Source organism: Tilletiopsis washingtonensis (assembly GCF_003144115.1).
Source record: "Tilletiopsis washingtonensis strain MCA 4186 unplaced genomic scaffold FA09scaffold_3, whole genome shotgun sequence".
Taxonomy (NCBI): domain Eukaryota; kingdom Fungi; phylum Basidiomycota; class Exobasidiomycetes; order Entylomatales; genus Tilletiopsis; species Tilletiopsis washingtonensis.
The window spans coordinates 384,447-406,855 of NW_020312000.1; the positions used below are offsets into that span (position 1 = coordinate 384,447).

Here is a 22,409-nt window from a genome sequence, read left to right on the forward strand (position 1 = left end):
CCAACACACAAGCATGCCCGGACTTGGCGACAAGATCAAGGCCCTCGGCCAGGACCCGCGCGCCGCACAGGGCGCAGAGTGGTACAAGAAGGCAGAGACGGGCATCTGGCGCGCCCTCGACCCGCTCGGCAAGGGTGCGCGGCTGCCGCCTCGGCGCCGGCGGCATGTGTGCTGACGGGCTTTCGCAGGCGTCAACAGGCTCGCCAACCGCGCCGGCGCAGAGAGCTTCTGGCCCACCGAGCTGGCCGAGGGCGAGATCGAGAAGGCCGCGCGCATCCTCCGCTCCTTCAGCGACGGCGCGCAGGCCGACGACGACGGCGACCTCTCCGGCGGCGTCGCGGACCCCAAGGGCAAGGGCAAGAAGGACAAGCGCCACCAGAAGGTCGTCAAGAAGATCCCGCCCAAGGCGCTGCAGGGCGCGTGCGGCATCGTCATCATGACGCTCTTCCGGTGCGTGCAGCAGGGCGCAGTTGCGCTGTCCCATGCTCACTTCCGACCTACAGCACGGGCTTCGGCGTGTCGGGCGCGAGTGGCAGCGGTGTCGTCGTGGCACGTCTGCCTGATGGCTCTTGGAGCCCGCCTTCGGGCCTGCTCGTGCACACCATCGGCTTCGGCTGGCTCATCGGCCTGGATGTCGTGAGTCGCGTGGCACGCCCGTCTCGCAGCCAATCCTCTGATGCCGCAGTCCAGTACGACGTCGTGCTCGTCCTGCGCAAGCCAGGAGCGCTCGAGGAGTTCATGAAGCCCAAGGTGTCGCTCGGTGTCGAGTTCTCTGTCGCTGCGGGCCCGGTCGGAAATGGCGCCATGCTCGAGGGCGGTCCAAACGGCGCCGCCTGCTGGTCCTACACCAAGTCGAAGGGTGCGGATCGCGCATATCGTGTGCTGAACCTTCGCTGACACACGAACATCAGGCGCATACGTGGGCCTTCAGCTGGACGGCTCGGTCATTCTCAAGCGCGACGATGCGAACGCACGCTTCTATGGCGGCTCTTACAGCGTGCGCGATATCCTGCAGGGGCGCGCCATGGCCAATGCGGCGGCAGTGCGGCCGCTGCTCGCCACGCTATACGCCGCCGAGGGTCGGCCGCAGATCATGGGCACGCAGTATGTGCCCCAGGGCCCCGCGCCCGGCGACACGATGATCACCGATCAGGAAAAGGCGGCGCTGCAGCAGCAGGCACAGGCACAAGAGCAGCACGGCGCTTCGAACCCATACGCCGCAGGTGCTCCAGTCCACTCTCAATCGGGCATGCAGTACGCGCCGCCGTCACACGCTCCTGATGGATTGCCATACGCAGCAGGAGGCGCCGCAGCGGGCGCCGCTGGCGCAGCTTACGCCGCAGCATCGCAAGGAGCCCACGGCAGCAACCCTTACGCTGCTGAGTCCGCGTCGCACACGTCGGCAAATCTGCCGCCTGGCTACCAAGGTAGCGCTGCCACGCCAGCGCTGCAGGACCAGAAGACTGGCTCGACGGGCCGTCGCCTGCCGCCGCCTGCACCTTCGGCGACCACTGCTGCTGCCGGCGCCGCTCTCAACAAGCCGGCGAGCTCCAGCGTGCCGCAGGATGCGCCGCCGGGATACGAGTGAGCAATGCGGCTTGTCTGCAGCATCGCGCCGCTGACAGACCTTGCCAGCGCCCCGCCGTACGATGCTCCGCCGGCACACTCCTCGGACGCGGCAACTGCGCCGCTCGTGCCCAATGCAAGCGACGAGAAGGAGCAGCTCCGGCGCAAGTACGCCGCTGAGGGTGAGCATGTCTGACCCTGATGTGCTTGTTGCCCGACTGACAGTGCCACGCAGACGCTGCTGCTTCTGCGGGAGCCACTGACCGCTCGGCTGAGAGCGCTGCGCCGCCCGCAGCTGCCGGCGGCGCGGCAGCAAACCTGCCGGCGCAGGTCACGGCGCTCTTCGACTTCGAAGGCGCAGAGCCCGGCGACCTGTCCTTCGCAGCCGGAGACGTAATCGACGTCAAGAACGCCGAGTCTGACGGCTGGTGGACGGGCAGCGTTCTCGGCAAGCCCGGCAGCGGTAGTAAGTCGACGTCTGGCGTGTCGCTCCAGCGTGCCTTCGCTGACAGCAGCTCGCAGTCTTCCCTGTGAACTACACCAAGCCTCTCTAGCTCTCCTCCCGCAGCCGTCGATGATACCTTTGTGACATACTGCTATTTCTTTTCCTCCAGCACGAGGCGACTGAGCTCTGCGATCTCCTTGTCGCCGCTCTTGCAGCAGCCGCCGAGCCACACGCCGCCCCATGCAGCGTTCTCGGTCGCCGGGCGCGCCGAAGTCAGCAGCGCCTGCGCCCAGCCTGCGGGCGTGGCGTGCTCGGCTGGCACGTCGGGCCCTGCGCTCCATGTCTTGTTGATGCCGTCCCAGACCTGTCCGCCGTCGGGGTAGAGCTGAGATGAAGAAGTAAGTGCCTCGTTCAGCCGCAAAGCAGGCGCCGCGCTCACGAAGAGGTGCGGATGCGCTGCGAGGGCACGGCGCGACAATGCCTCCGTCAGAGCGGCCACGAGCGGTTGGAGGAAGTGAGGCTTCGTGCAGTTGATGCCGATGGCCGCTGCGCCGGGTGGAGCGCCAGCCTCGCCCACAGCACCGAGCGTGGCATCGAGTAGCGCCTCGCACTCTTGCGCCAGCGAGCGCTTGGCGCTCGGCCATGGCAGCTGCTCGCCGGCGGGAAAGACGAACGAGATCAGCAGCTCCTTGCGCTGCCATGCCGCATCCTTCGCCAGACACTCGTTCTCGAGCTGCTTCAGAGCCAGCTGTGACAGGAAGAGCAGTGTTGAGCGATGCGGAGAGGCTGGTGGGCGAGCACTACTCACCCTGCAAGCAAGTGCCTCGTCCGCGCGAGGCAGCGTCTCGAGCGCCAGCACGTCGATGGCAGACCAGGCCTCGGTGTTGGATGCAAATGGACGCAAGCGCTGCACGTGGAACGCCACGAGCTCATCCATGCTCATGTCCGCGCCCGTATCGGCCGGAGAGGGGTACACGCCCGTGTACTCGGCGCCGTTGGACAGTGTGGCGCCGTACGGCCCAAGGCTCAGCGCACTGAGAGGGCGCTTGTGCCCAGCCGCTGTGCGTGCCTTGCCCGCAGCACTGTCAAGGAAGCGCGTGCGTGCCTGTGCAGCCAGCGAGATGGCACGCAGCATCAGCCGCTCTGCCTCGGCTGCTCCAAGCCCGATGCGTGCGAAGGTCTGATGCGCAGTCTGGTAGCTGCAAGGAGGAGTCATGAGCAGGGTGGCTGCGGCAGCGCACATGTCGCACGCACTTGCAGGAGCCGATCAGTTCGGCGCCGGCGTTCAGGTAGTCTAGGTGTGCCTGCACGATGGCAGCATTGCCGCTGCCCTCTCCCTCCGAGCCGCTAGCATCGTCCTGCAGCAGGCCTGCGCTCCAAAGCGACGAGGAGATGTCCTGTCCGAGGCCGGTCTCGAGGTGTGTGGCCTGCAGTACAGCTATGAGCACTGGCGGCTGACCGGCAGAGCACCGCGACGCACCAAGCCGCCGTCGATGACCGCAACCCGCCGGCCCGAAGCCGCGAGCAGTGCAGATAGCGCCATACGGAGAGCAAGCGTGATGCTTTCCTTGCACAAGCGCTTCTGCTGTTAAGCCTCGGAGCTCTGACGTCCTGGCCTTGAGCGATACGGTGATGTGGAGCGAGCGCACGACCGGAGACCTCGCTGGACCCCAAAGAGCAGGCGCCAAGCTCGAGTTCATCCGGCGCAAAGTCACACGACGGGGCAAGATGAGCCGCGGCACGGGAAGGGGGCGTGGGAGCAGCGCGGCTCGGCTGCACGTGCGGTGGCCCCGGCGCACCGGTGCGGCCGCCCGCCGGCAATCTGCGGCGCCCCTCCTCTCGGCATTCTTGCCGGCACGCGACAGACGAGAAGGCCGCGCGCTTGCCACGAAGTTGCGGGGAAGGCAAGAGGAGAGAGGCAGAGAGGACAGCGCGCCATAAAGCACACGCAGCCGCGCCGGCCGCTCTTCTCTGCGCACCACCACAACACCCCGCCAGCCCCCGCCGATCCTCTCCATCCTCACAATGGCCCCCATCGCAGACCCCGCGCCCGGCACGCAGCCGCTCGGCCTCGACAACGCCATGCCCGTGGCGCCCGTCAAGGGCAACAAGAGCCTCGTGCTGCACGAGGTCAACCGCATGTCCTTCGAGGAGCGCCCCATCAAGCCCGTCGGCGAGTTCGAGGTGCAGGTCAACGTGCGCCAGGTGAGTCGGGTGTGCGGGGAGCGCGCGCAAAGCAAGGAGCGATGGCCCGGGCGCTGGAGCATGCTGTTCAAGCCGCGCGCGATCACAAGCGACGAGGGCGCAGTCGCTGGCCTCACACGACTGGTCTCGCTGACACGCACACCACAGACCGGCATCTGCGGCAGCGACGTGCACTACCTCAAGCACGGCCGCATTGGCGACTTTGTCGTGCGCGCGCCCATGGTGAGTGGCGCTGCATGCGCGCGCGAACGGTCTCCAGCAGTTGCTAATGTTGCGCGTGCGCACCCAGGTGCTCGGTCACGAGTCTGCTGGTATCGTCACGGCTGTCGGCAGCGGCGTGCGGACACACAAGGTTGGCGACCGTGTGGCACTCGAGCCGGGAGTGCCGTGCTTCAGCTGCGACGTGTGCAAGGGTGAGCACTGCTGGCGCGCGCTGTCGCTCGAGCCTCTGCTGACGCTCTATCCTCACTCAGCTGGCAACTAGTGAGGCGCACGTTTGCGCGCAAGTGTACGCTCCAGACTGACCCTTGCGCGCGCTCAGCAACTTCTGCAAGCTGATGGCCTTTGCCGCCACGCCGCCCTTTGACGGCTCGCTGGCGACGTTCTACAACCTGCACTCCTCCTTCGCGCACAAGGTGCCGGACCACATGACGCTCGAGGAGGCCTCGCTCATGGAGCCGCTCTCGGTCGCCGTGCACTGCGCCGTCAAGCAGGGCCACGTGCGCGCGCTGCAGAACGTCATCGTCTTTGGCGCAGGCCCCATCGGCCTGCTCGCGGCTGCCGTGTGCAAGGCGTACGGCGCCAAGCGCATGTGAGTCGGGCACTGGCTCGCGTCTGCGCTCTGGAGCTCACTGGTGCTCTCGCAGCGTGAGCGTTGACATCCAGCAGGAGAAGCTTGACTTTGCCAAGTCCTTTGCCGCCACGCACACATTCATCCCCTCGCGGCCGAGCGGCGACGAGACGGGCATGGCCGCGGCCGAGCGCAACGCCAAGGAGCTCATTGCGCAGCTGGGCGAGGACATGGTCGAGGCTGATGGCGCCGACCTCGTGCTTGAGTGCACGGGTGCCACGCCGTGCGTGCAGATGGGCATCTTCTGCACCAAGCCGAAGGGCCGCTTCGTTCAGGTGAGTGCGACACGCGCTGAGCTCAGCGCGCGCACAGGCTGAACTCCGCGTCAGGTCGGCATGGGCGCCAGCGAGATCCCGATCCCGATCCACCGCATCGGCGCCAACGAGATTGAGATGACGGGCTCGTTCCGGTACGGCTCGGGCGCGTACAAGACGGCCATCGGCCTCGTTGCCGAGAAGCTGATCGACGTCGCGCGCATCGTGACGCACCGCTACACCTTCGACGACGCCATCAAGTGAGCGCGCACTGGTCCGCCACGCGCGCACTTTGTGCTGACGCTCTTACCTCCGCAGGGCATTTGACGCGACGTCCAAGGGCGTCGGCGAGGACGGCAAGGCGGCGATCAAGATCCAGATCTGCCAGGGCCCGGCCGCAGGGCTGCAGTGAGCGTGTTTCGCAGGGTGTCGTGCTGTAATCTACTGGGCTTGCATCTGCATCGAGTGAAGAGCCCTCCTCACGCGCGCTCACGCTGCACCGCGTGCAATGTGGCAGGAGATGCTTGCAAGCCAGCGGCGGACTACTGTACAGTCTGGATTACAGGGAGGACCACAGGAGCGGGGTAGTGACTGCGCGCGAACGGAGCGCGCGTGACGGGGATCAGCTGGAGGAAGACGGAGGCTGGGGACTCGGAGCGGGCGCACTCGGCGCCGCCGTCTGTGCGGCCGGAGCAGCGGCTGCTGGAGGCGCCGGCGGCGCCGGTGCGGCAGGCGCAGGTGCAGGCGGAGCCTTTACTGGCGCAGGTGCAGCTGCAACGGGCGCCTGCGCGGGAGCTCGAGGCGGCGCAGTGGCCGGCGAGGCCGTGGGTGTCGGCCCTGCAGGCTTCGCTGACGCGGGCGTGCCGGGCGCGGGAGGTGCGGGTCTTGCGGTCGGTGCGACAGGCCGATTGACAGGCACACCGTTGACTAGCGCGGGCGCTGCCGGCCGAGCTGCTGGGGAAGGCGCAGCGCCTTGAGGTCGCGGCGGTTGCGGTGCAGCTGCACCTGCGACAGGCGGAGGACGCGGCGGGCCAGCGCCTAGCGCAGATGGAGGTCGCGGAGGCGCCACACCAGCCGGCCGAGGCGCGCCAGGCTGTCCAGGAGGCCGGATCGGCGCGGCTGCTGCGCCCGCAGGACGAGGAGCGCCGGGTACAGGCCCTGCACCAGGCGCCGAAGGCCTTGGAGCTCCGGCCGGCGAAGGCACAGCTCCTGGGGGGCGGGCAACAGGCGTCGCCGGTCTCGCTGCGCCTGGTACTGAAACGCCGGGCGCAGGTCGTGCGCCCGGCGGCGGTGCTGGTCGAGCCATCTGCGCGGCAGGTGAGCCGGCTGGTCTAGGACCAGGCGCGCCGGCAACACCCGGTGCAGTCGCTGGGCGCATGCCAGGCGAGCCTGCCGCGCCGGGCGGCCGTGGCACGGCGGTGCCTGCGGGACCTTGAGGCGTGGCTGGTCGAGAGCCTGGTGTGCCGATCGGCCCAGGACGCGGGCCTGCTGCGCCGACTGGCCGCGCCTGTGAACTGCCGGCTGCTGGCTGCGCACCTGGAGGGCGTGGGGCGCCTGCTGCTCCTACGGGCGGCCGTTGGCCTGGAGGAGCAGCAGGTCGCGGAGCGCCCGGGGTGCCCTGCGGCAGCGGACGAGGCGCGACCGTGCCAGGCGCTTGTGCTGGTCGCACACCCGGCGCGACCGGAGTGCCGGGAGCAGGTCGCGCACCTGGCTGCGCCGGCGTGGGGGGACGTGCTCCAGGCTGACCAGCAGGCGTCGGTGGACGCGCGCCTGGCTGCGCCGTGCCTACCGGCGGCCGAGCTGCCTGCTGGCCTGGCGCAGGCGCGGGGCGAGGCGGTCCCTGCCCAGGCGTGCCCGGCGGGCGGTATCCAGGTTGGCCAGGGGCAGGCGGCGGCCGATAGCCTGGCTGTCCAGGGGCCGGAGGCGGCCGGTATCCCGGCTGCCCGGGAGCGGGCCGCGGAACGCCAGTCGGCGTGCCGGCTGGGCGCACGGGCGTGCCCGCAACGGCGCCTGGAGGGCGTGGAGCACCTGCAACTGGCGTCGCGGGACGAGCAGGCTGTGTGCCGGGCGCAAGGGGACGAGGCGGCCCAGGTGGACGAGCTTGAGGCGTCGTCTGTCCGGCGACAGGAGCACCAGCTGGGCGCGGTGCCGCAGAAGCTGCACCAGAAGCCGGCACGGCAGCGCGAACCGGCGTCTGACCTGCAGGCGGACGCACAGGCGCAGCTCCTGCGGGACTGGGCGCCGCTGGACGCGCTGCACCGACCGGAGTCCCCTGAGCCACCGGACGAGGTGGTCCAGCGGCCGCAGCAGGACGCGGCGCGACGACTGGTGCAGCTGCTGGTGCGGGAGATGGCGCAGGCGGGCTGGCGGCAGCGGTGGACGCGCCTGCTGCAGGTGACGGAGCTGGAGGCGATGCCGCAGACGCCGCGCGGCCTGCAGCTGGAGAAGCAGACTTCTGTCCCTGCGAGCGCATGCGCTCCTGCAGGTGGGCCACGAGATGCGACTGGAGGACCTGGAGCGCCGCCTGCGCGCCGAGTCCGGCAATGCGCGTGATCTCGGTGGCGGGCAGCTTTCCAAACACCTGCGGGCTCAGGTACAGCTTGCCCTCGTGATGCACGATGGGCGGGCCGCCGAAGAGCGCGTCGATCGAGCCGGCCATGGCGTTCTTGGCCTGCACCGGAGGCTTGGCCGCGGCCGGCGGGTTGCCAATGACGATCGGCACGCGCGGCGCGCCGCTCTTGGCGGCCGGACTCGGCCGTGCGGCTGTGCCTGCGGGAGAGGCTGCCTTGGGTTTAGGCGCCGGCACTGGGGCAGGCCGAGCAACGGGCGCGGCGCTGCTCTGCACAGCCGCGGGCGAGGGTGCAGGCGCCGATGCGGTGGCTGGTGTCGCAGCAGGAGCGCCATTCGGGCGCGCTACGGCGGCAGGCACCTGGCCCGGCGGCATGGCCGGGCGCGGCTGCGGCGCGCCCGGAGGCCGCACCTGTCCCGGCGGGAGTGCGCCTGCTGGTCGTGGCTGCGTGCCCGGCGCGACAGCTGGCCTGACACCTGCTGGAAGCGGCGTGCCAGGCGGTCTCGGCTGTGCAGCTGGCGCACCTGCTGCGCCCACGGCCGGTCGCGGCGCTGCAGCGGGCAACGTGGAGCCAGGCGGCCGAGGCGCGGCAGTGAGAGGCGCGCCTGGCGGCCGCGCCACACCCGCCGGCGTAGTCTGGGCACCCAGCGGCCGCGGCACGGCAGCCTGGCCAGGAACAGCGACGCTGCCTGGAGGTCTCGGCAGGGGCGCGCCGGCTGGTCGTGGCGCAGCAGCAACACCCGGCGCTGCCACAGGCGCGGGCCGCGCCACGGCTGGCACGCTCGGACCGGCCGCAGGCGCAGCGACCTGCGCCGTCGGAGCTGGTGCAGTGCCTGCGACAGGTGCAGCAGGCGCACTTCCGTTCCGCGCAGCGGCGGCGTCGGCTGCGGCCTGCTCTGCGCGGTACTGGATCGCCGCCTGGCTCGTCGAGAGCGCGTAGAAGACGCCCTTGCCCGGCTCGTTGGCTGCGCGCGGGATGCGCGTAAAGTCGCGCGACGACGTGATGGCGTGGCGCACGGAGCTCTTCCAGTCCTTGCCGCTGGTGCGGTTGTTGTTCTTGTACCACGGCCAGCGCGCCGTCATGTAGTCGTACACGTCCTGCAGCGTCATCTTGCCGCTGCGCTGCGCCGCCTCCTCCGAGCCGAGCGCGAGCTTGATGACCTGCTGGTTCGTGAGATCCGGCTTTTCCTCTGGCCCCGGCGCCGGCTTCGCAGCAGCCGCAATGGGCGTCCCGTCGGCAGCGCGCGCGGGTGCCGCCGCGGCAGGCACAGCTGCTGTGCCGGCGGGCGCGACAGGCCGCGGGATGGCACCATTTGCCGCTGTAGCTGGCGGCCCGACTGGGCGAGGCGCGGCGGGCTGTCCAGGGACCGCAGGACGAGCCGCGATCCCAGGGGCGCCGGCTGGCTGTCCATTGGCCGTCGGCGGCCGAGGCGCACCAGCGACCGCTCCTGTCGTGCCCAAAGGCCGCTGCACGCCTGCAGGCTGAGCGCCGGCGACCACTGGCCGGGGTGTCGCCGCACCCGCAACAGCGCCTGGAGCTGCCAAAGGCTGAGCAGGCCGCGTCCCAGCAGCCTGCACAGAGACGCGCCCAGGCGGGCCCAACACTGTTGAGCCTGGCGGCGCCAGAGACGCCTGCACCGCCTGTGCAATCGCAGCAGACTGCTGCAAACTGGGGCTTGCAGGCGCGCTGCCGCCCGCAATGCTGGCCCACGGTGCTGCAGCTGCAGCCGCGCTGGGTGCCCCGTTCGCAGACGGCTGCGCAGAGCCAGCAGCCGCGGGGGGCGGTGTGGGCTTGGCCTTCTTCACCTTTGCCTTGAGAGCTGCGCTCGCATCGAGTGGCTTGCTGGAGACGGCGGGCGACGCGCTCTCTGTCGCTGCCGGCACTGCGGCGGCACCGGCCAGCGGAGAGGCGCGCGGAGGCGCAGACGCCGGCGGCGGCGAGAAGGACGCCAGCAGCGCCTTTGCGCGCGCAGGAGAGAAGAGACTGCCGGAGGGGTCGTTGGCCTGCGCCGCCAGTGCGGCGCCAGGCTTGGCATCGGGCGCGCCTGTCGGCGCGGGTGTGCCCGCAGCCGGCGTCGCTGTGCCACTGGCGGCAGCCTTGCGCTTCGCGGCCTTTGCGCGCCGCTCTGCGTCGAGGGCCTCGATGCCAATCGGCGTGCCCACGCGCAGCGCTGCCGCGTCTTCCTCTTCCACGGCCTCGCCACGCTTGCGCTTGCGCCCAGCGATGCCGACGCCCGTCGTCCACTTTGGCGCCACTGCCGCAACCTTCTTGGGCAGCGTCGACTTCTGCGCCCCGGCCGCGGGCTCCGCCGGCTTCTTGCCCTTTCTCGGCGACTTGCCCTTCTTGCCACCGGCCGGCTGCGCGTCCGAGTCGTCGCTACTGCTGCTGCTACTGCTGCTGCTGCTACTACTGCTGCTGCTGGAAAGGCTGTCCATGCTGTCGTCGCTGTCAAGCGGCGCAGGCGCCGGCACGGGATGTGACTTGACAGACTTGCCATGCCACGCCTTGCCGCCGCCCTTGCCGCCGCGCGGCTGCGAGGGCCCTGCCGCTGCAGACACGGCGTCGGTGCTGGCCTTCTTCTTGAGCACCAGCCGTGGCCGCGCCTTGGCAGCAGCTGCAGCAGCCGCGGCGCTAACCTCCTCGACGTCGTCGCTGTCATCGTCGCCGCTGTCCTCCTCCTCGGCAGACGAGAGGTCGGACGAGTCGCTCTCGTCCGAGGAGGACGAGGAGGTCGCGGAGAGGTCGGAGAGCGAGGAGACGGAGCCCATCATGATGGAGCGCGTCGGCGACGGCGGCGCCGGCTGGGCGGGCATGGCTGCGGGCGGCAAGACAAAGTAGAAGACGCGTTCTGCGATCTGGATCTTTGTCCTGTGGGGTGCGACCGGCGTCAGCGTCTGTCAGGTTAGCGCTGCAGCCGGAGCACGCATTGCAGCCGAGCCTGACCATGCCGCTCTTTGCCTTACTCACCGCTTGCCGAGCGGCAGCATGCCGTCCTTGCCAACAAAGACATCATCGACGAACGCGCCATTGCGCCCGAGCACTTGAAACACAAAGCTGGCCTCCTCGCGCGGCGCAAGGCTCCAGGCATCCCACGGCACCTCTGCGGCGCTGCGATAGAAGATGCGCGCGTGCAGGCGCGAGATAGACTTGAGAGGGCCGAGATCCACGTCCACGTCGCCGTCGACACGATCGAGACCCGTCAGGTGCGTGTGCTTCTCCGCGCCGGGCTCGGGACCGGCGATGTGCGCCGGCCGTCGGCCGATGGTGACAGAGAGGGTCTGCAGATAGTAGCTGAAGCCCGGGAACTCGAGCTTTGCGTACGCTGCGATGGGCCCGGGTGACGCTTCCCGCGGCGGCGTCGGCGCCTTGACTTCCGGCGCCAGCTCGCCGAGCGACGCCGGCGCCGCCTCATACGCCGCAGGTGCTGCCGTATCGGGCGCAAGCGGATGCGCAAACGGCGGCGGCGTGTTCCAGAAGGAGTGGAACGGCGGCTCGCTGTCTGGCCGCGGATCGGGCGAGCGCGGGCGCGAGAAGGGCTGCGGCGTTGAGTGCATGCTGTGAGCCGCGAGGCTCGGCGGCGCAGAGTTCGACCAGACCGACGCGATCGGGATGCCTGTCAGCGCGGCGAGGTCGCGCATGCCGTCACCCTCGCTGTCGCCGGCCGGCGCGCCAGCAGCGCCATCGTACGGATGTAGTGCCTGCTGGTCATCGCCCGGCTCAGGTTTGATCTGCGCACCCAGCGCCGCGAGCAGCTCGACCGCGGCATTGTGGTCTGATGCAGAGAGCGACGCGAGCAGCGAAGCATCGGCCGGGCTGAGTCCCATACGCGCGATGGCCTCCTCCGCCGCCGCGTCCGCCGCGGCATCTGCATCGGCCTGCGACTGCGGCTCGGCAGCGGCAGGCGCCGGCAGCGCGGGCGATGGCGCCGGCCGCGGCGAAGCGGCAAACACGCCCTGCGGCGGCGGCGGCGGCGCGGCGTCAAGCGTGTGTGCCGATGTGGACGCCACGGGCTGCGCGTGCTGCGTTGCCGCCGGCAGCGACGGTGAGGCGCGCTGCGGCGCGGCAGCGGCCCGCGTGGGCGAGATCATGAGGCGTGCCGCGTGGCCGCGTGCGGGGCCGGGTGCATGCGATGCGGCGGCGCTGGATGGAGGGTGCAGGTCGGAGGGACGGACGGAGCAGACGCGCGCGTGGGACGGACAGCGGCGGCGTCGGCGGCGAGGCGAGTGTGCGGGTGGGTGATGCGCGGCACGGCACGGCAGCCGGGGTATGTGGTATGCGGCGGCGGTGCTGTGTGCGCGGGGCGTGGGTGAATGAGGGGCCTGCGAAGGCGAGGGAGCGTGTGGTGCAGACGGTGCTGCGCCGCGTCGCGCCCGCGCCGGAACGGGGCACGCCCGGAGCTGCTGGGACGACGAGATGGCCGCGGGCGGCGTGCCTGCCGCTCGCCGCTGCCGTGCCGCCGCCTCTTCGCTGCGCCGCGCGGCGCCGGCCGCGGCTTACGCGCGCGACGCGTCGGACCCGCATTCTCGGCCAGCTCCCTCAGCGACGCATCCTTGGACCTCGCCCCGCTCGAGGACGCTGAAGCAGCAGCAGTGGGCTGGAGTGATAACACAGGCCACATGCTCTGCTCACTGCACAAGACGGAGCTGTGGCGCCCGCACGTCGAGCTCGACTGGCCATGCCGCTGAGCGCAGCTGGGCGCGCGCCGCGCCTGTGAAATTTTGTGAGAACGGCGGCGCGAAAATCTTGATTCGGGCAAGGGTCTGGCGCATGAAGCGTCGTGCTGCTCCTCCGCAGGGAGCACCAGAGCGCAGCAGCAGCTCCTCGCAGTCAGCGTCAATTCCCATCCACGATGAGGCGCAGACTACGAATGGCCACGAGGCCGCCTCGTCTGCCCGACGACGCTGCCGAGAGCGCCGCACGTCTCTTGACGCAGACTCGTCCGTGCGGTGCCAGACAGAGACGTCGCACGGTCTCGTCGCCGGGCCAGCCACTTGTGCCTGCTGCATGTCTAGCCTGAGGAACGTGCCACATCTCTCAGCTGCAGCTCAGCGTTGGAAGCGAGGGCAGAGCGGAGGGCAGAGAGCGCTGGCTCGGCGGCGGCGGCGCGAAGAACGGCCTGCGGCCGCTTCTCCGCGTTCCGAGCGGCGTGCGGAGACTGGCGGCGTGCCCGCGCCGAGCGGCGGTGCGGCCGGAGCAGGAAGCGTCCGGCGGCCACATTTTGGCCGCTTGCACTCGACTCTGCTGCAGGGGACTGATGCTGGCGCCCTCTCGCCAGCCTGCTTCCTTCAGCACCCTCACAACGCCCAAGCTCGACCGCAACTGCCGCGTCACCTCTGCCACTCTCTCAGCTGCGTCTCCGCCGAACACACGCCCAGCATGGCCGAGGGCCGCGCCTTCTTCGACAGCTTCTTCTCCGGCGCCCTCGAGCGCGCCAACCTCGACGATGCCAGCCTGCGGCCGTCGCCCGGCGCAGCCTCGTCCTCGGCGCACGCGCTGGCCGGAAACGGCCTCGACTGCGGCTCTGGCCGGCCCTCCGCCGCCGAGCTGGCAGCTGGCGATGCCCTCAACGGCGCCGCAGCGTCCGAGGACGGCGACGCCGAGGAGGAGGCGCGGCGTGCCGAGGCGCAGGACCAGCTGGGCCAGAGCGTCGCCAGCATGCGCGACCTGAGCCTCGCAGGCATCGGTACCCAGCCGCGTGTCGGCGGGCCATCGACGGCGCTGCTCAGCCGCCAGAGCAGCTTCGGCGGCACGCGCACGCCCGTCATGGACAAGGACGGCCTCGGCTGGCCCGGTGAGTGGAGAGCGAGGTGCTCACGCCTGGCAGACGCGGGGCGTGGAAGCAGGCTCTGAATGCTGGCTCCGCGACGTACTCACGCTTCTCTCCTTCGCAGCCAAGGCGACGCTCGACCGCCTGAACCACACGCCGGCGCAGGCCGCGGCGAACCAGGCACGGCTGGCGGGCGCCGTGCACACCATTCTGCAGTGTCTGGGCGAAGACCCGGACCGCGAGGGCCTGAAGCGCACGCCGGAGCGCTATGCGAAGGCGCTGCTGTGGATGACGCGGGGCTATGAGGAGCGGCTGAGTGGTGAGTCGCGGCAGAAGCGGACGCAGGCAGGGCAGAGCTCGTCCTGCTTTGGCGCGACGCGTGCCGCTTCGGCTCTTCGCGCAACAGCTGCTGATGGGCCCGCATCTCGCAGACGTCATCTCCAACGCCGTCTTCGACGAGGACCACGACGAGATGGTCATTGTGCGCGACATTGAGATCTCGAGTCTGTGCGAGCACCATCTGGTGCCCTTCCGCGGCAAGGTGAGCAGTGCTGCTGCTGCCAGGAGTGGCGCACATCTGACACTCTGCAGGTGCACATTGGCTACCTGCCGAACCGCCTCGTCATTGGTCTGTCGAAGCTGGCGCGCATCGCCGAGACGTTTGCGCGCCGGCTGCAGGTGCAGGAGCGCCTGACGAAGCAGATTGCGCTAGCCGTCGAGGAGGCCATCCAGCCGCAGGGCGTCGCCGTCGTCGTCGAGGCGTCGCACATGTGCATGGAGATGCGCGGCGTGCAGAAGGTCGGCGCCCAGACCGTGTCGAGCTGCATGCTCGGCGTATTCCGCAGCCAGAAGGCGACGCGCCAGGAGTTTCTGGATCTCATCAACAAGCCGCGATGAAGCGGTCACAGGACGGCGTCAACCGCCAGGTCCTCTAGTCATCTCGCTTCCCATTCCGTACCTAGACCAGGCGCCCCCCGCGTCTGCAGCAGCGCACGCTGCCATCCTCGCCTCGTGCTGCCTCGTTCCCGCCTCTGCCCGCTCCTCGACGTCACACAGCATCTCTCATCATCGCACCTTCTTGCTCCTCAGTATCACGTCCCGGTCCACTAGCCCACTTGTATCACCCTCAAACGCTCAACTCGTTGCCTGCCGCATCTGCAAGCACATTCTAATCAGCCACTCGCCCTCTCGACTGATCCGTGTGACCAGGACCGCCCGCTGACGAGCGATGCTGCAAGCCTGCACCTGACGCTTGTACGTGCCCGGCTCGGCTCTGGCTCACTCAGGGGCATGCAACTGCAGCTGCCCTGCCGCAGCTTTGTTCGGATGGCTGAGCGGCCTGAAGGCCCAGCATGCTGCATGTTCGACGACACCGAGATCGTGACCCGCGCAGCACGAGAATCGCCTCGGCGCTTCAGCTTCTGCTTGAATGTTACAGAGATGTCTACCTACATTTCGAGGCCAAAAGTATCTCCCGTCAATCTCTCTTCATCGATGTGCGAGCTCCGTCGAGGGGCCAGTGAGGGGTGCGTCTCGGCGGAGCGCATCACGTGCGACGCGCACGCGTGACGTCATGCCGCGATGCGCTGCATGCCTGACCTTCTTCTTCCGCCTCGTCCGCAGACCTTTCATCGCTGGGCGCTGATCCCTGGGCGTTGAGTGCGCTGCTGGAGGCTTCAACTGCATGTGAGTGAGCGAGCTGAGAGCTCTCGAAGACGTGCGAGGGAGCGGCGCGGCTCGAGGGCGTCGCGAGCGGTGTGCGCTAGCGGCAGGGTCTGCGAGCGGGCGGCGGCGGCGCGCTGGCGGAGCATCGCGTGGCCTCCACACCCGCCGCCGCTGCCGCTGCCAGCAGCAGCGCGCCTGCCGCCGGCTGCGCACGTTGCGGGCAGGCTCGACGCACAGCAAAGCTCCGAGGGCCAGCATGCAGCCTCGGGAGAAGCCGCATGCGATTCGGGGCATGGCCGTCGGGGGTCCAGCGAGGCGATGCGCCGCATGCTCCGCCCCGCCGGCGCCGACGTCGACGCGCGCCGCTGACCAAAGACGCGCCGCCGTCTGGACGGGCCCGCCGGAGTTGCCTGTTGCGCGGGGCCAAGGGCTTCGATGCAGGGCACGAGGCGTGCGGGTGCATAAGCACGAGGGCAGCGTCAGGCGCAGATCTGGGGCGCGGTGACGATGCGGTGCGCCGGCCTTGCGGCGGGCGGTGCGCGCCTCTCGAGCGCCGCGCATGCCTCGCTGCACCCACCTTCCTCTCCACATCATCTGCCAGCAGCCACTACCAGCCAACACACCTCAACACCCTCTCTCTCACAAGCCATTATGCTCGCCCGCATCGCACCCGCTCTCTCGCGCGCCGCCGCCGCCCGCGCCGCCGCTCCCGCCAGCGTGCGCTTCTACTCGGTGAGCACCGGCGCGGGCCGCTAGAAGCGTGTGCACTGCGAGCGGCGCAGCGGCAGCACCTGCTGCGTTCCTGCTGCGCCACATCGGCATTGCGCATGCCATTTCTGCGCCAGAGGACCTCACGCTGATGCTTCGCGCGTCCTGTCCTGCAGAAGCCCACGGCGTCCGAGGAGGCCGCCAAGCACGACGACCACTCGCTCTCGCCCGAGGAGCTCGCCAAGCGCACCACGCAGCAGGCGCAGCAGTCGCAGGGCGGCGAGCAGGGCGGCGCCACGCACTCCGAGGAGGCCGTCAAGGGCGCCAACCACGACAAGTCGCCCGAGCAGCTGCAGAAGGAGACGGCCGGCAAGGCCTAGAGCGGCGTGTGAGTGGGACGCCGCGAAGGTGCACACGCGCGGGCCACGCAGCTGACGCACGTCCTGCTCTCAGCACACACGGCATCGCCCTGCGCGCACATGTCCTTCTCGTAACCTCATAATGCCCTCGTAATGCAACAATCAGCACGGCCTCTCTCTCTCATGTGCAGCGCGCCACGCGCGTCTCGCTGGCGGGTGAATGGTGGCATGCGGTGATTGCTTCGTGGGCACACGGCGATGAAAGAGAGACATGAGGATATGACACGTGCTGTGCGGAGCGGTGAGGAGTCACGTCGATGCAGGCCCGGCGGTACAGAGCGGTCTAGGCGGTCGGCTGATCTTGGTTGGCGCTGCGAAGGGACTCAGCACAGGCACAACTTCTGGCACAAAGCACGACTCACCCGTCTTGATTCCGAGCAGCCTCTTCTTGCCGCCGGCTGCGTGCCTCGTCGCGCTTCTGCTTGTCCGACGCCTCCTCGGCGTCCTCTTGGCCCTTCATCTCGCGCGCACGCTCGCTCCAAGGGCCCTCGCCAAAGGCCACGTCGAGCGCGCTCCACACGTTGGCGACGTAGTGCACGTCGAGCGCCGCCAGCACGGCCTCGGGCACGTCGGCCTCGACGTTGGGCCGGTTCGACGCCGGCAGGATGAGCTTGGTGATGCCGCCGCGGTGTGCGGCCAGCAGCTTCTCCTTGAGACCGCCGACGGGCAGGACTGGAGCGCGGGCTGGTCAGCATTGCGGCAGCATGGACCACGGCAGGATCACTCACCCATGCCGCGCAGCGACACCTCGCCCGTCATCGCCAGATCCGTCGGCAGCGTGCGGTCGGTGAGCAGGCTCACGAGCGACGTCACGAACGCCACGCCGGCACTCGGGCCGTCCTTGCCGATGGCGCCCTCGGGCATGTGCAGGTGCACGTCGCGGCTGTCGAGCAGGCGCTCGCTCTCCTCCTTGGTGATGCCGAGCGCATGCGCGTTGCTCTTCATCCAACTCAGCGCAATGTTGGCGCTCTCCTTGATCACATCGCCCAGCTTGCCCGTCAGCTGCAGGCTGCCCTTGCCCGGCATGATCGTCGTCTCGATGGGCATCAGGCTACCGCTGCCGTTGCCGAGGTAGCCCAGGCCTGTGCTGACACCGGCGGGCATGCTGCGTGTGTACAGACGGTCCTTGTGGTACACCGGCGGGCCGAGGTACTCGCGCAGCGACTCGATCGAGATGTCCACGGATACCGAGTCCGGCACCGACATGGGCTTGCGCGGCTCCGTCGTCGTCTTGGCCGCAGCCGGCGGCGGCGCGTCGCGCGCCTGTGTCCGCGAAGCATCTGCGCCCTCACTGCTGCCGCTGCTCGACGACTCGGCCTCCGCGCCAGGTGTCGGCGGCGGCACGACGGACTGAGCATCGCTCTTGGCGCCGCCGGCTGCCGTCGCCGGATCTTGCGCCACAGGCTCAGCACCCGGGAAGGCAGACGAGGCGGCGGACGCCTTGCTCTCCTCCGTCGGCTCCGGGAAGACGGCCTCGCCGTGGTCGCGAACGATGTTGAAGGCAATCTTGCGGTACACCTTCTCGAGCATCTTGCGCAGGTTGCGCACGCCGCTCTCGCGCGCGTGGTGCTTAATGAGGAACTCGATCGTCTCGTCGGACAGCGTCACGTTGGCGTCCTTGAGGCCGCTGGCATCCTTGGCCTGCGGCGCGAGGTAGCCCTTGGCAATGTGCCGCTTCTCGTCGGCCGTGTACGACGACACCTCGATGACCTCCATGCGGTCAAGCAGCGGCTGCGGGATTGTGTCGAGCGTGTTGGCCGTGCAGACGAAGAGCACGCGCGAGAGGTCCACGGGCACGTCCATGTAGTGGTCGAGGAAGCTGCCGTTCTGCTCGGGGTCGAGCATCTCGAGCAGCGCCGACGACGGGTCGCCATTGTGGCCGCGGCCGATCTTGTCGACCTCGTCGATGAGCACGAGCGGGTTCTCGGTGCCGACCTTCTTGAGCGCCTGAATGGCCTTGCCGGGCATGGCGCCGACGTACGTGCGCCGGTGGCCCTTGATCTCAGCCACGTCGCTCAGGCCGCCGACGCTGAAGCGGAAGAACTGGCGCTCAACAGCGCGCGCGATCGACTTGCCGATCGACGTCTTGCCCACACCGGGCGGGCCGACGAGGCAGATGATCTTGCCCTCGACGGTGCCGCGCAGCTTGCCGACGGCCAGGAACTCGAGGATGCGGTCCTTCACGTCCTTCAGGCCATAGTGGTCGTCGTTGAGCACCTTGGTCGCGTTGGCGATCGAGTAGTTCTCCGGCGAGTGCACGCCCCACGGGATGCTGGTGAGCCAGTCGAGGTAGCCGCGCGTCACGTTGAACTCGCTCGCCGCGGGCTCGAGCGTCTGCAGCTTGCTCAGCTCCTCGTCGAAGACCTTGCGCGCCGCCTCGGGCATGTTGAGCGCCAGCGCCTTCTCCTTGAACTTCTCCACCATGCGGTCCTTGCCGTCGCTCTCGAGGCCGAGCTCCTTCTTGATGCCCTTGAGCTGCTCGTGCAGGAAGTACTCGCGCTGCCGCTTCTGGATCTTGGCCTCGACGTCCTTGGAGATCTTGCTCTGCAGCTGCGCGTTCATGAGCTCCTTCTTGAGCACCTCGAACGCCTTGCGCAGGCGGTCCTCGATGTTGAGCGACTCGAGCACGGCCTGCAGCTCGCCCACCTCGCCGCTCGACACGGCCGCGGCAAAGTCTGCGAGCTTGTCGGGCTCCTCGAACACATTGCCGGCGCCCTGCGAGATGCTGAAGTTGGCAATCTGGTCGCGGAACATGGGGTTGAGCTGCGCGATGTCCTTGAAGACAGTGATCAGCTCCGCCTTGATCGCGCGAATGACCTCGTTGTCCTTCTTGTACTCGGCGGCCTGCAGGTTCGTCACGTTGACGAGCGAGACCTTGTAGTCGTGCAGGAACGACGTCTGGAACGGCGCGCCGTGCGACGGAATGTGCTCCGTCGGCGCGTCATTCTCGGTAGCCACGCGCGTCGCCACGGCATCCTCAGCGCTGCGGCCCTTGCCGCTCTCGGACTCGTTGCCCGGGATCGCCGAGGGCACGTCGGGAACAGCGCCGACCGGCGGCACAGCGCCAGCACCATCCGGGTTGATCAGCTCGTCGATGCGAATGCGGCGGTGCGGGTACAGCACGGCAGTGAGGCCCTCGTCGTCAGAGTCCTCGGCCTTGCCGTCCTTCGGCCGGTTGCTGCGGTCGCGCTCTGCCGGGAACACGCTCGTGATCTGCGCAAAGACACCGACGGGGTGCACCTTGGAGAGGTCGGTGATCGTGTCTGCGTCGTCGTCCTCGCTCTTCAGCAGGAAGGCGCCGATGTACGGCTGGCCACGCTTCATGCTCTCCTTGATCGCCGCGCACACCTGCTTGTCCTTGATCACGACGGCCTTGTAGAAGCCGGGGAACAGCGGGCGGCGCGTGATGGGCAGCGCCAGCACCTGCGGGTAGACGGCCGGCACCGTCTGGCGCGACATGGCGGTGGAGTTGGAGCCGCCGCTGCCGCTGCCTCCACTGCCGCTGCCGCCGCTGCCCGACTTGCCGCTGCCGGAGCCAGAGGAAGAGCCGCCGGCACTGCTGCGCTCGCCCGAGGAGCCCGACGCATCGCCGCTCGACGAGCCCGACGACTCCGAGTCGGCGCGCACCTCTGCCGCCTCGCCGTGCCCTCGCGCCGCAACGGCGCTCTCGGCCGCGTCCGAGACGCGCTGCTGCTCAGCATCGACGTCCTGCTCTGCGAATACGGGCAGCTTGCTCTTGTGCCGCGGCAGCAGTGCTGGCCGCGCGCTCGAGAAGGCGCGCAGCGAGGCCGGAGCTATGACGAGCAGCGGCTCACGCGCGTGTGCCAGGTGGCGAGACGACGTGGCAAATGCGGCGGCGCGGGCCGGGCGCACGGCGGCGCTCGGGCGCAGCACCCGCGACGGCGTCGGCAGCAGCGAGGAGGAGGCATGGGCGCTGCTGTGCGGCCGGGCGGCGAAGGCGGCACGCACGCGCGACGCAGCCGCCAGCCGCTGCGGCGAGGGGATCATTAGAGGAACGAGGAGGGACAGGGAGTGGCGAGGGCAAGGCGGGGTGGACGGCGCTCGGCGCGCGGGAGCGGGAGTGGCAGGTGCAGTGGAAGCGAGAGTGTGCGCCGGTTGCGGCGGGTGGTGGTGGTGGTGGAGCTGAGGCAGCTGCTTACGACGACGAGAAGGTCGCAGCGCCGAGCTGACCGAGGCCGACGGCGCCTGTGCGCGCGCTGCGCCGCCGCCGCCGCGCGGCTCCGCTGTCCCAAGCGCGTCGTCAGCCTCGCGGCCTTACGTCCGGCGGCGCGCGCGGCACGCGATAGGCACACCGCGCCTGCCGTCGCTGCTGCTGCCTCCCTCACCGTGCTGCTGCGACATCTCTCTGTCGCAGGCTACTCCGAGCATCGACAAGCTGCGCAGCCGCATGAGGGCTTGCGACGGCGGGCTGCGCAGCGGCGCGGCCCGGCGCAGCCGCGGCTCAGTCAGCGCAGAGTCGCTCCCGCCCTGGGCCTGCTGGGTGGAGGGGCGGGGTGCGCTTAGGCAGCGCTGCTTTTCGGCCGACAAGCGCCTCCTGGACCCTCACGGCGCGCTGGCACTGGCAGAGGCAGGCGCCGGAGCGTGGCGCAGCGTGGGGGAGCTGCCGCCTGCAGCAGGCGCACGCACCCAAGAGTCACGCCTCCGCCTGGCACGCCCCTCCTTCTCGCCACCCACATCCCTGTCCCGGCCCATCACTCGCCTCGCTTCTCGACATCTGGCTCCTCGCGCTGTGCTTCTGGCTGTATTCCCCGACCGCCCGTTCCGCTTGCCTGTCCCGCTATTTGCCGCTCGCGCCTGCCCTTGACCGCCCTCACACGCGCGCTCGCCGCCACCACCACCTCGACCCTCGCATCTGCACGCCAGTCACCTGCCTGCCACATCCCGGTCACCCGTCTCTAGTTTCCAGCATCCCGACACCGCCGCCACCATGGGTGAGTTGCGCCTCACACACCCGCCGCGCCTCTGCTCACCACCCCACCCCAGGTATCCCCAAGTTCTTCCGCAGCATGAGCGAGCGCTACCCGCTCATCAGCCAGCTCGTCGAGGAGAACAAGATCCCCGAGTTCGACAATTTGTACCTCGACATGAACGGCATCATCCACAACTGCTCGCACCCCGACGACAACGACGCGCACTTCCGCATCACCGAGGCCGACATATTCCTCGCCGTCTTCTCCTACATCGAGCACATCTTCACCAAGATCAAGCCGCAGAAGCTCATGTTCCTCGCCGTCGACGGCGTCGCGCCGCGCGCGAAAATGAACCAGCAGCGCAGCCGCCGCTTCCGCACGGCCAAGGAGGCCAAGGAGGTGCGCGACAAGGCCGAGCGGCGGGGCGAGGAGATGCCTGAGGAGGCTGCGTTCGACAGCAACTGCATCACGCCGGGTGAGTTAGATGCTGGCGCGTCTGCGGTGGCCCGTACTGACGCTGCACCAGGCACACCATTCATGGCGCGCCTGTCGCAGCAGCTCAAGTACTTCCTCGCCAAGAAGGTCACGGAGGATTCGAACTGGCGGGGCGTCGAGGTGGTGCTCTCCGGCCACGAGGTGCCGGGTGAGGGCGAGCACAAGATCATGGAGTACATTCGCCTCGCCAAGGCACAGCCGGGCTACAACCCGAACGTGCGCCACTGCCTCTACGGCCTCGATGCCGACCTCATCATGCTGGGCCTGCTCAGCCACGACCCGCACTTTGCGCTGCTGCGCGAGGAGGTGCAGTTCGGCCCGCGCAAGAAGTCTCGGGGCGGGTGAGCGCGCGCGCGGCCCGTGTGACTGGTCACTGCTGACACCTGCTGCAGGCTCGAGTCGCAGAACTTCTTCCTGCTGCACCTCTCCCTCTTCCGCGAGTACCTCGACATGGAGTTCCAGGAGCTGCGCTCGACACTGCCCTTCGACTACTCGCTGGAACGCATCATAGACGACTTCATTCTGCTCAACATC

The 22,409-nt window shown here is 69.2% G+C and overlaps 9 protein-coding genes across 9 annotated transcripts; 6 read left to right on the forward strand and 3 right to left on the reverse strand.

The window, feature by feature from the left end:
- Positions 1-85: 85 nt before the first annotated feature.
- On the forward strand, positions 86-1,228 carry FA09DRAFT_290526 (DUF500-domain-containing protein; the record flags this gene model as incomplete). Its single annotated transcript, XM_025739961.1, has 5 exons — positions 86-134; positions 189-450; positions 504-636; positions 691-859; positions 912-1,228. Coding segments are annotated over 5 exons (930 nt in total), but the record flags the coding sequence as incomplete, so codon positions are not given.
- FA09DRAFT_185827 (hypothetical protein) lies at positions 1,041-2,317 on the forward strand. Its single transcript, XM_025739362.1, has 4 exons — positions 1,041-1,104; positions 1,172-1,491; positions 2,015-2,032; positions 2,089-2,317. Exons 2-4 carry the CDS (start codon positions 1,250-1,252, stop codon positions 2,153-2,155), a joined length of 327 nt encoding a protein of 108 aa, XP_025600705.1. The 5' UTR covers positions 1,041-1,104; positions 1,172-1,249; the 3' UTR covers positions 2,156-2,317.
- FA09DRAFT_315100 (Homocysteine S-methyltransferase) lies at positions 2,146-3,554 on the reverse strand (the record flags this gene model as incomplete). Its single annotated transcript, XM_025740793.1, has 4 exons — positions 2,146-2,759; positions 2,820-3,210; positions 3,266-3,438; positions 3,492-3,554. The coding sequence occupies 4 exons, from the start codon at positions 3,552-3,554 to the stop codon at positions 2,163-2,165; spliced, it is 1,224 nt and encodes a 407-aa protein (XP_025600706.1). The 3' UTR covers positions 2,146-2,162.
- A 195-nt stretch (positions 3,555-3,749) lies between these two features.
- FA09DRAFT_315104 (putative xylitol dehydrogenase) lies at positions 3,750-5,732 on the forward strand (the record flags this gene model as incomplete). Its single annotated transcript, XM_025740794.1, has 8 exons — positions 3,750-4,216; positions 4,364-4,438; positions 4,506-4,629; positions 4,690-4,699; positions 4,758-5,027; positions 5,083-5,341; positions 5,396-5,580; positions 5,639-5,732. Exons 1-8 carry the CDS (start codon positions 4,037-4,039, stop codon positions 5,730-5,732), a joined length of 1,197 nt encoding a protein of 398 aa, XP_025600707.1. The 5' UTR covers positions 3,750-4,036.
- A 1,373-nt stretch (positions 5,733-7,105) lies between these two features.
- On the reverse strand, positions 7,106-11,978 carry FA09DRAFT_345072 (hypothetical protein; the record flags this gene model as incomplete). The annotated part of the gene is made up of 3 exons (XM_025744671.1): positions 7,106-7,753; positions 7,833-10,758; positions 10,858-11,978. The coding sequence occupies 3 exons, from the start codon at positions 11,976-11,978 to the stop codon at positions 7,106-7,108; spliced, it is 4,695 nt and encodes a 1,564-aa protein (XP_025600708.1).
- Positions 11,979-13,266: 1,288 nt separating this feature from the next.
- Positions 13,267-14,837, forward strand: FA09DRAFT_342405 (GTP cyclohydrolase I). The gene is made up of 5 exons (XM_025744547.1): positions 13,267-13,536; positions 13,568-13,681; positions 13,782-13,976; positions 14,089-14,198; positions 14,249-14,837. The coding sequence occupies exons 2-5, from the start codon at positions 13,654-13,656 to the stop codon at positions 14,552-14,554; spliced, it is 639 nt and encodes a 212-aa protein (XP_025600709.1). The 5' UTR covers positions 13,267-13,536; positions 13,568-13,653; the 3' UTR covers positions 14,555-14,837.
- Positions 14,838-15,973: 1,136 nt separating this feature from the next.
- On the forward strand, positions 15,974-16,410 carry FA09DRAFT_336564 (hypothetical protein; the record flags this gene model as incomplete). Its single annotated transcript, XM_025743900.1, has 2 exons — positions 15,974-16,054; positions 16,207-16,410. 2 exons carry the CDS (start codon positions 15,974-15,976, stop codon positions 16,408-16,410), a joined length of 285 nt encoding a protein of 94 aa, XP_025600710.1.
- A 222-nt stretch (positions 16,411-16,632) lies between these two features.
- Positions 16,633-20,604, reverse strand: FA09DRAFT_186046 (ATP-dependent protease La). The gene is made up of 3 exons (XM_025739363.1): positions 17,178-20,604; positions 16,812-17,121; positions 16,633-16,760 (listed from the first exon to the last, which is right to left on the reverse strand). Exons 1-3 carry the CDS (start codon positions 20,455-20,457, stop codon positions 16,733-16,735), a joined length of 3,618 nt encoding a protein of 1,205 aa, XP_025600711.1. The 5' UTR covers positions 20,458-20,604; the 3' UTR covers positions 16,633-16,732.
- A 502-nt stretch (positions 20,605-21,106) lies between these two features.
- FA09DRAFT_354387 (putative 5-3 exonuclease) lies at positions 21,107-22,220 on the forward strand (the record flags this gene model as incomplete). Its single annotated transcript, XM_025744840.1, has 2 exons — positions 21,107-21,401; positions 21,454-22,220. The coding sequence occupies exons 1-2, from the start codon at positions 21,398-21,400 to the stop codon at positions 22,218-22,220; spliced, it is 771 nt and encodes a 256-aa protein (XP_025600712.1). The 5' UTR covers positions 21,107-21,397.
- Between the last annotated feature and the right edge of the window lie 189 nt (positions 22,221-22,409).

Coding starts and splice junctions, on each gene's coding strand:
- FA09DRAFT_185827 (XM_025739362.1), top strand. CDS start 1,250: ATGCAGTACGCGCCGCCGTCACACGCTCCTGATGGATTGCCATACGCA.
- FA09DRAFT_342405 (XM_025744547.1), top strand. CDS start 13,654: ATGGACAAGGACGGCCTCGGCTGGCCCG. Junction 13,977..14,088: donor CTATGAGGAGCGGCTGAGTG/GTGAGTCGCGGC, acceptor CGCATCTCGCAG/ACGTCATCTCCAACGCCGTC. Junction 14,199..14,248: donor TGGTGCCCTTCCGCGGCAAG/GTGAGCAGTGCT, acceptor GACACTCTGCAG/GTGCACATTGGCTACCTGCC.
- FA09DRAFT_186046 (XM_025739363.1), bottom strand. CDS start 20,457: ATGATCCCCTCGCCGCAGCGGCTGGCGGCTGCGTCGCGCGTGCGTGCC. Junction 17,122..17,177: donor GGTGTCGCTGCGCGGCATGG/GTGAGTGATCCT, acceptor CCCGCGCTCCAG/TCCTGCCCGTCGGCGGTCTC. Junction 16,761..16,811: donor GCTGCTCGGAATCAAGACGG/GTGAGTCGTGCT, acceptor GTCCCTTCGCAG/CGCCAACCAAGATCAGCCGA.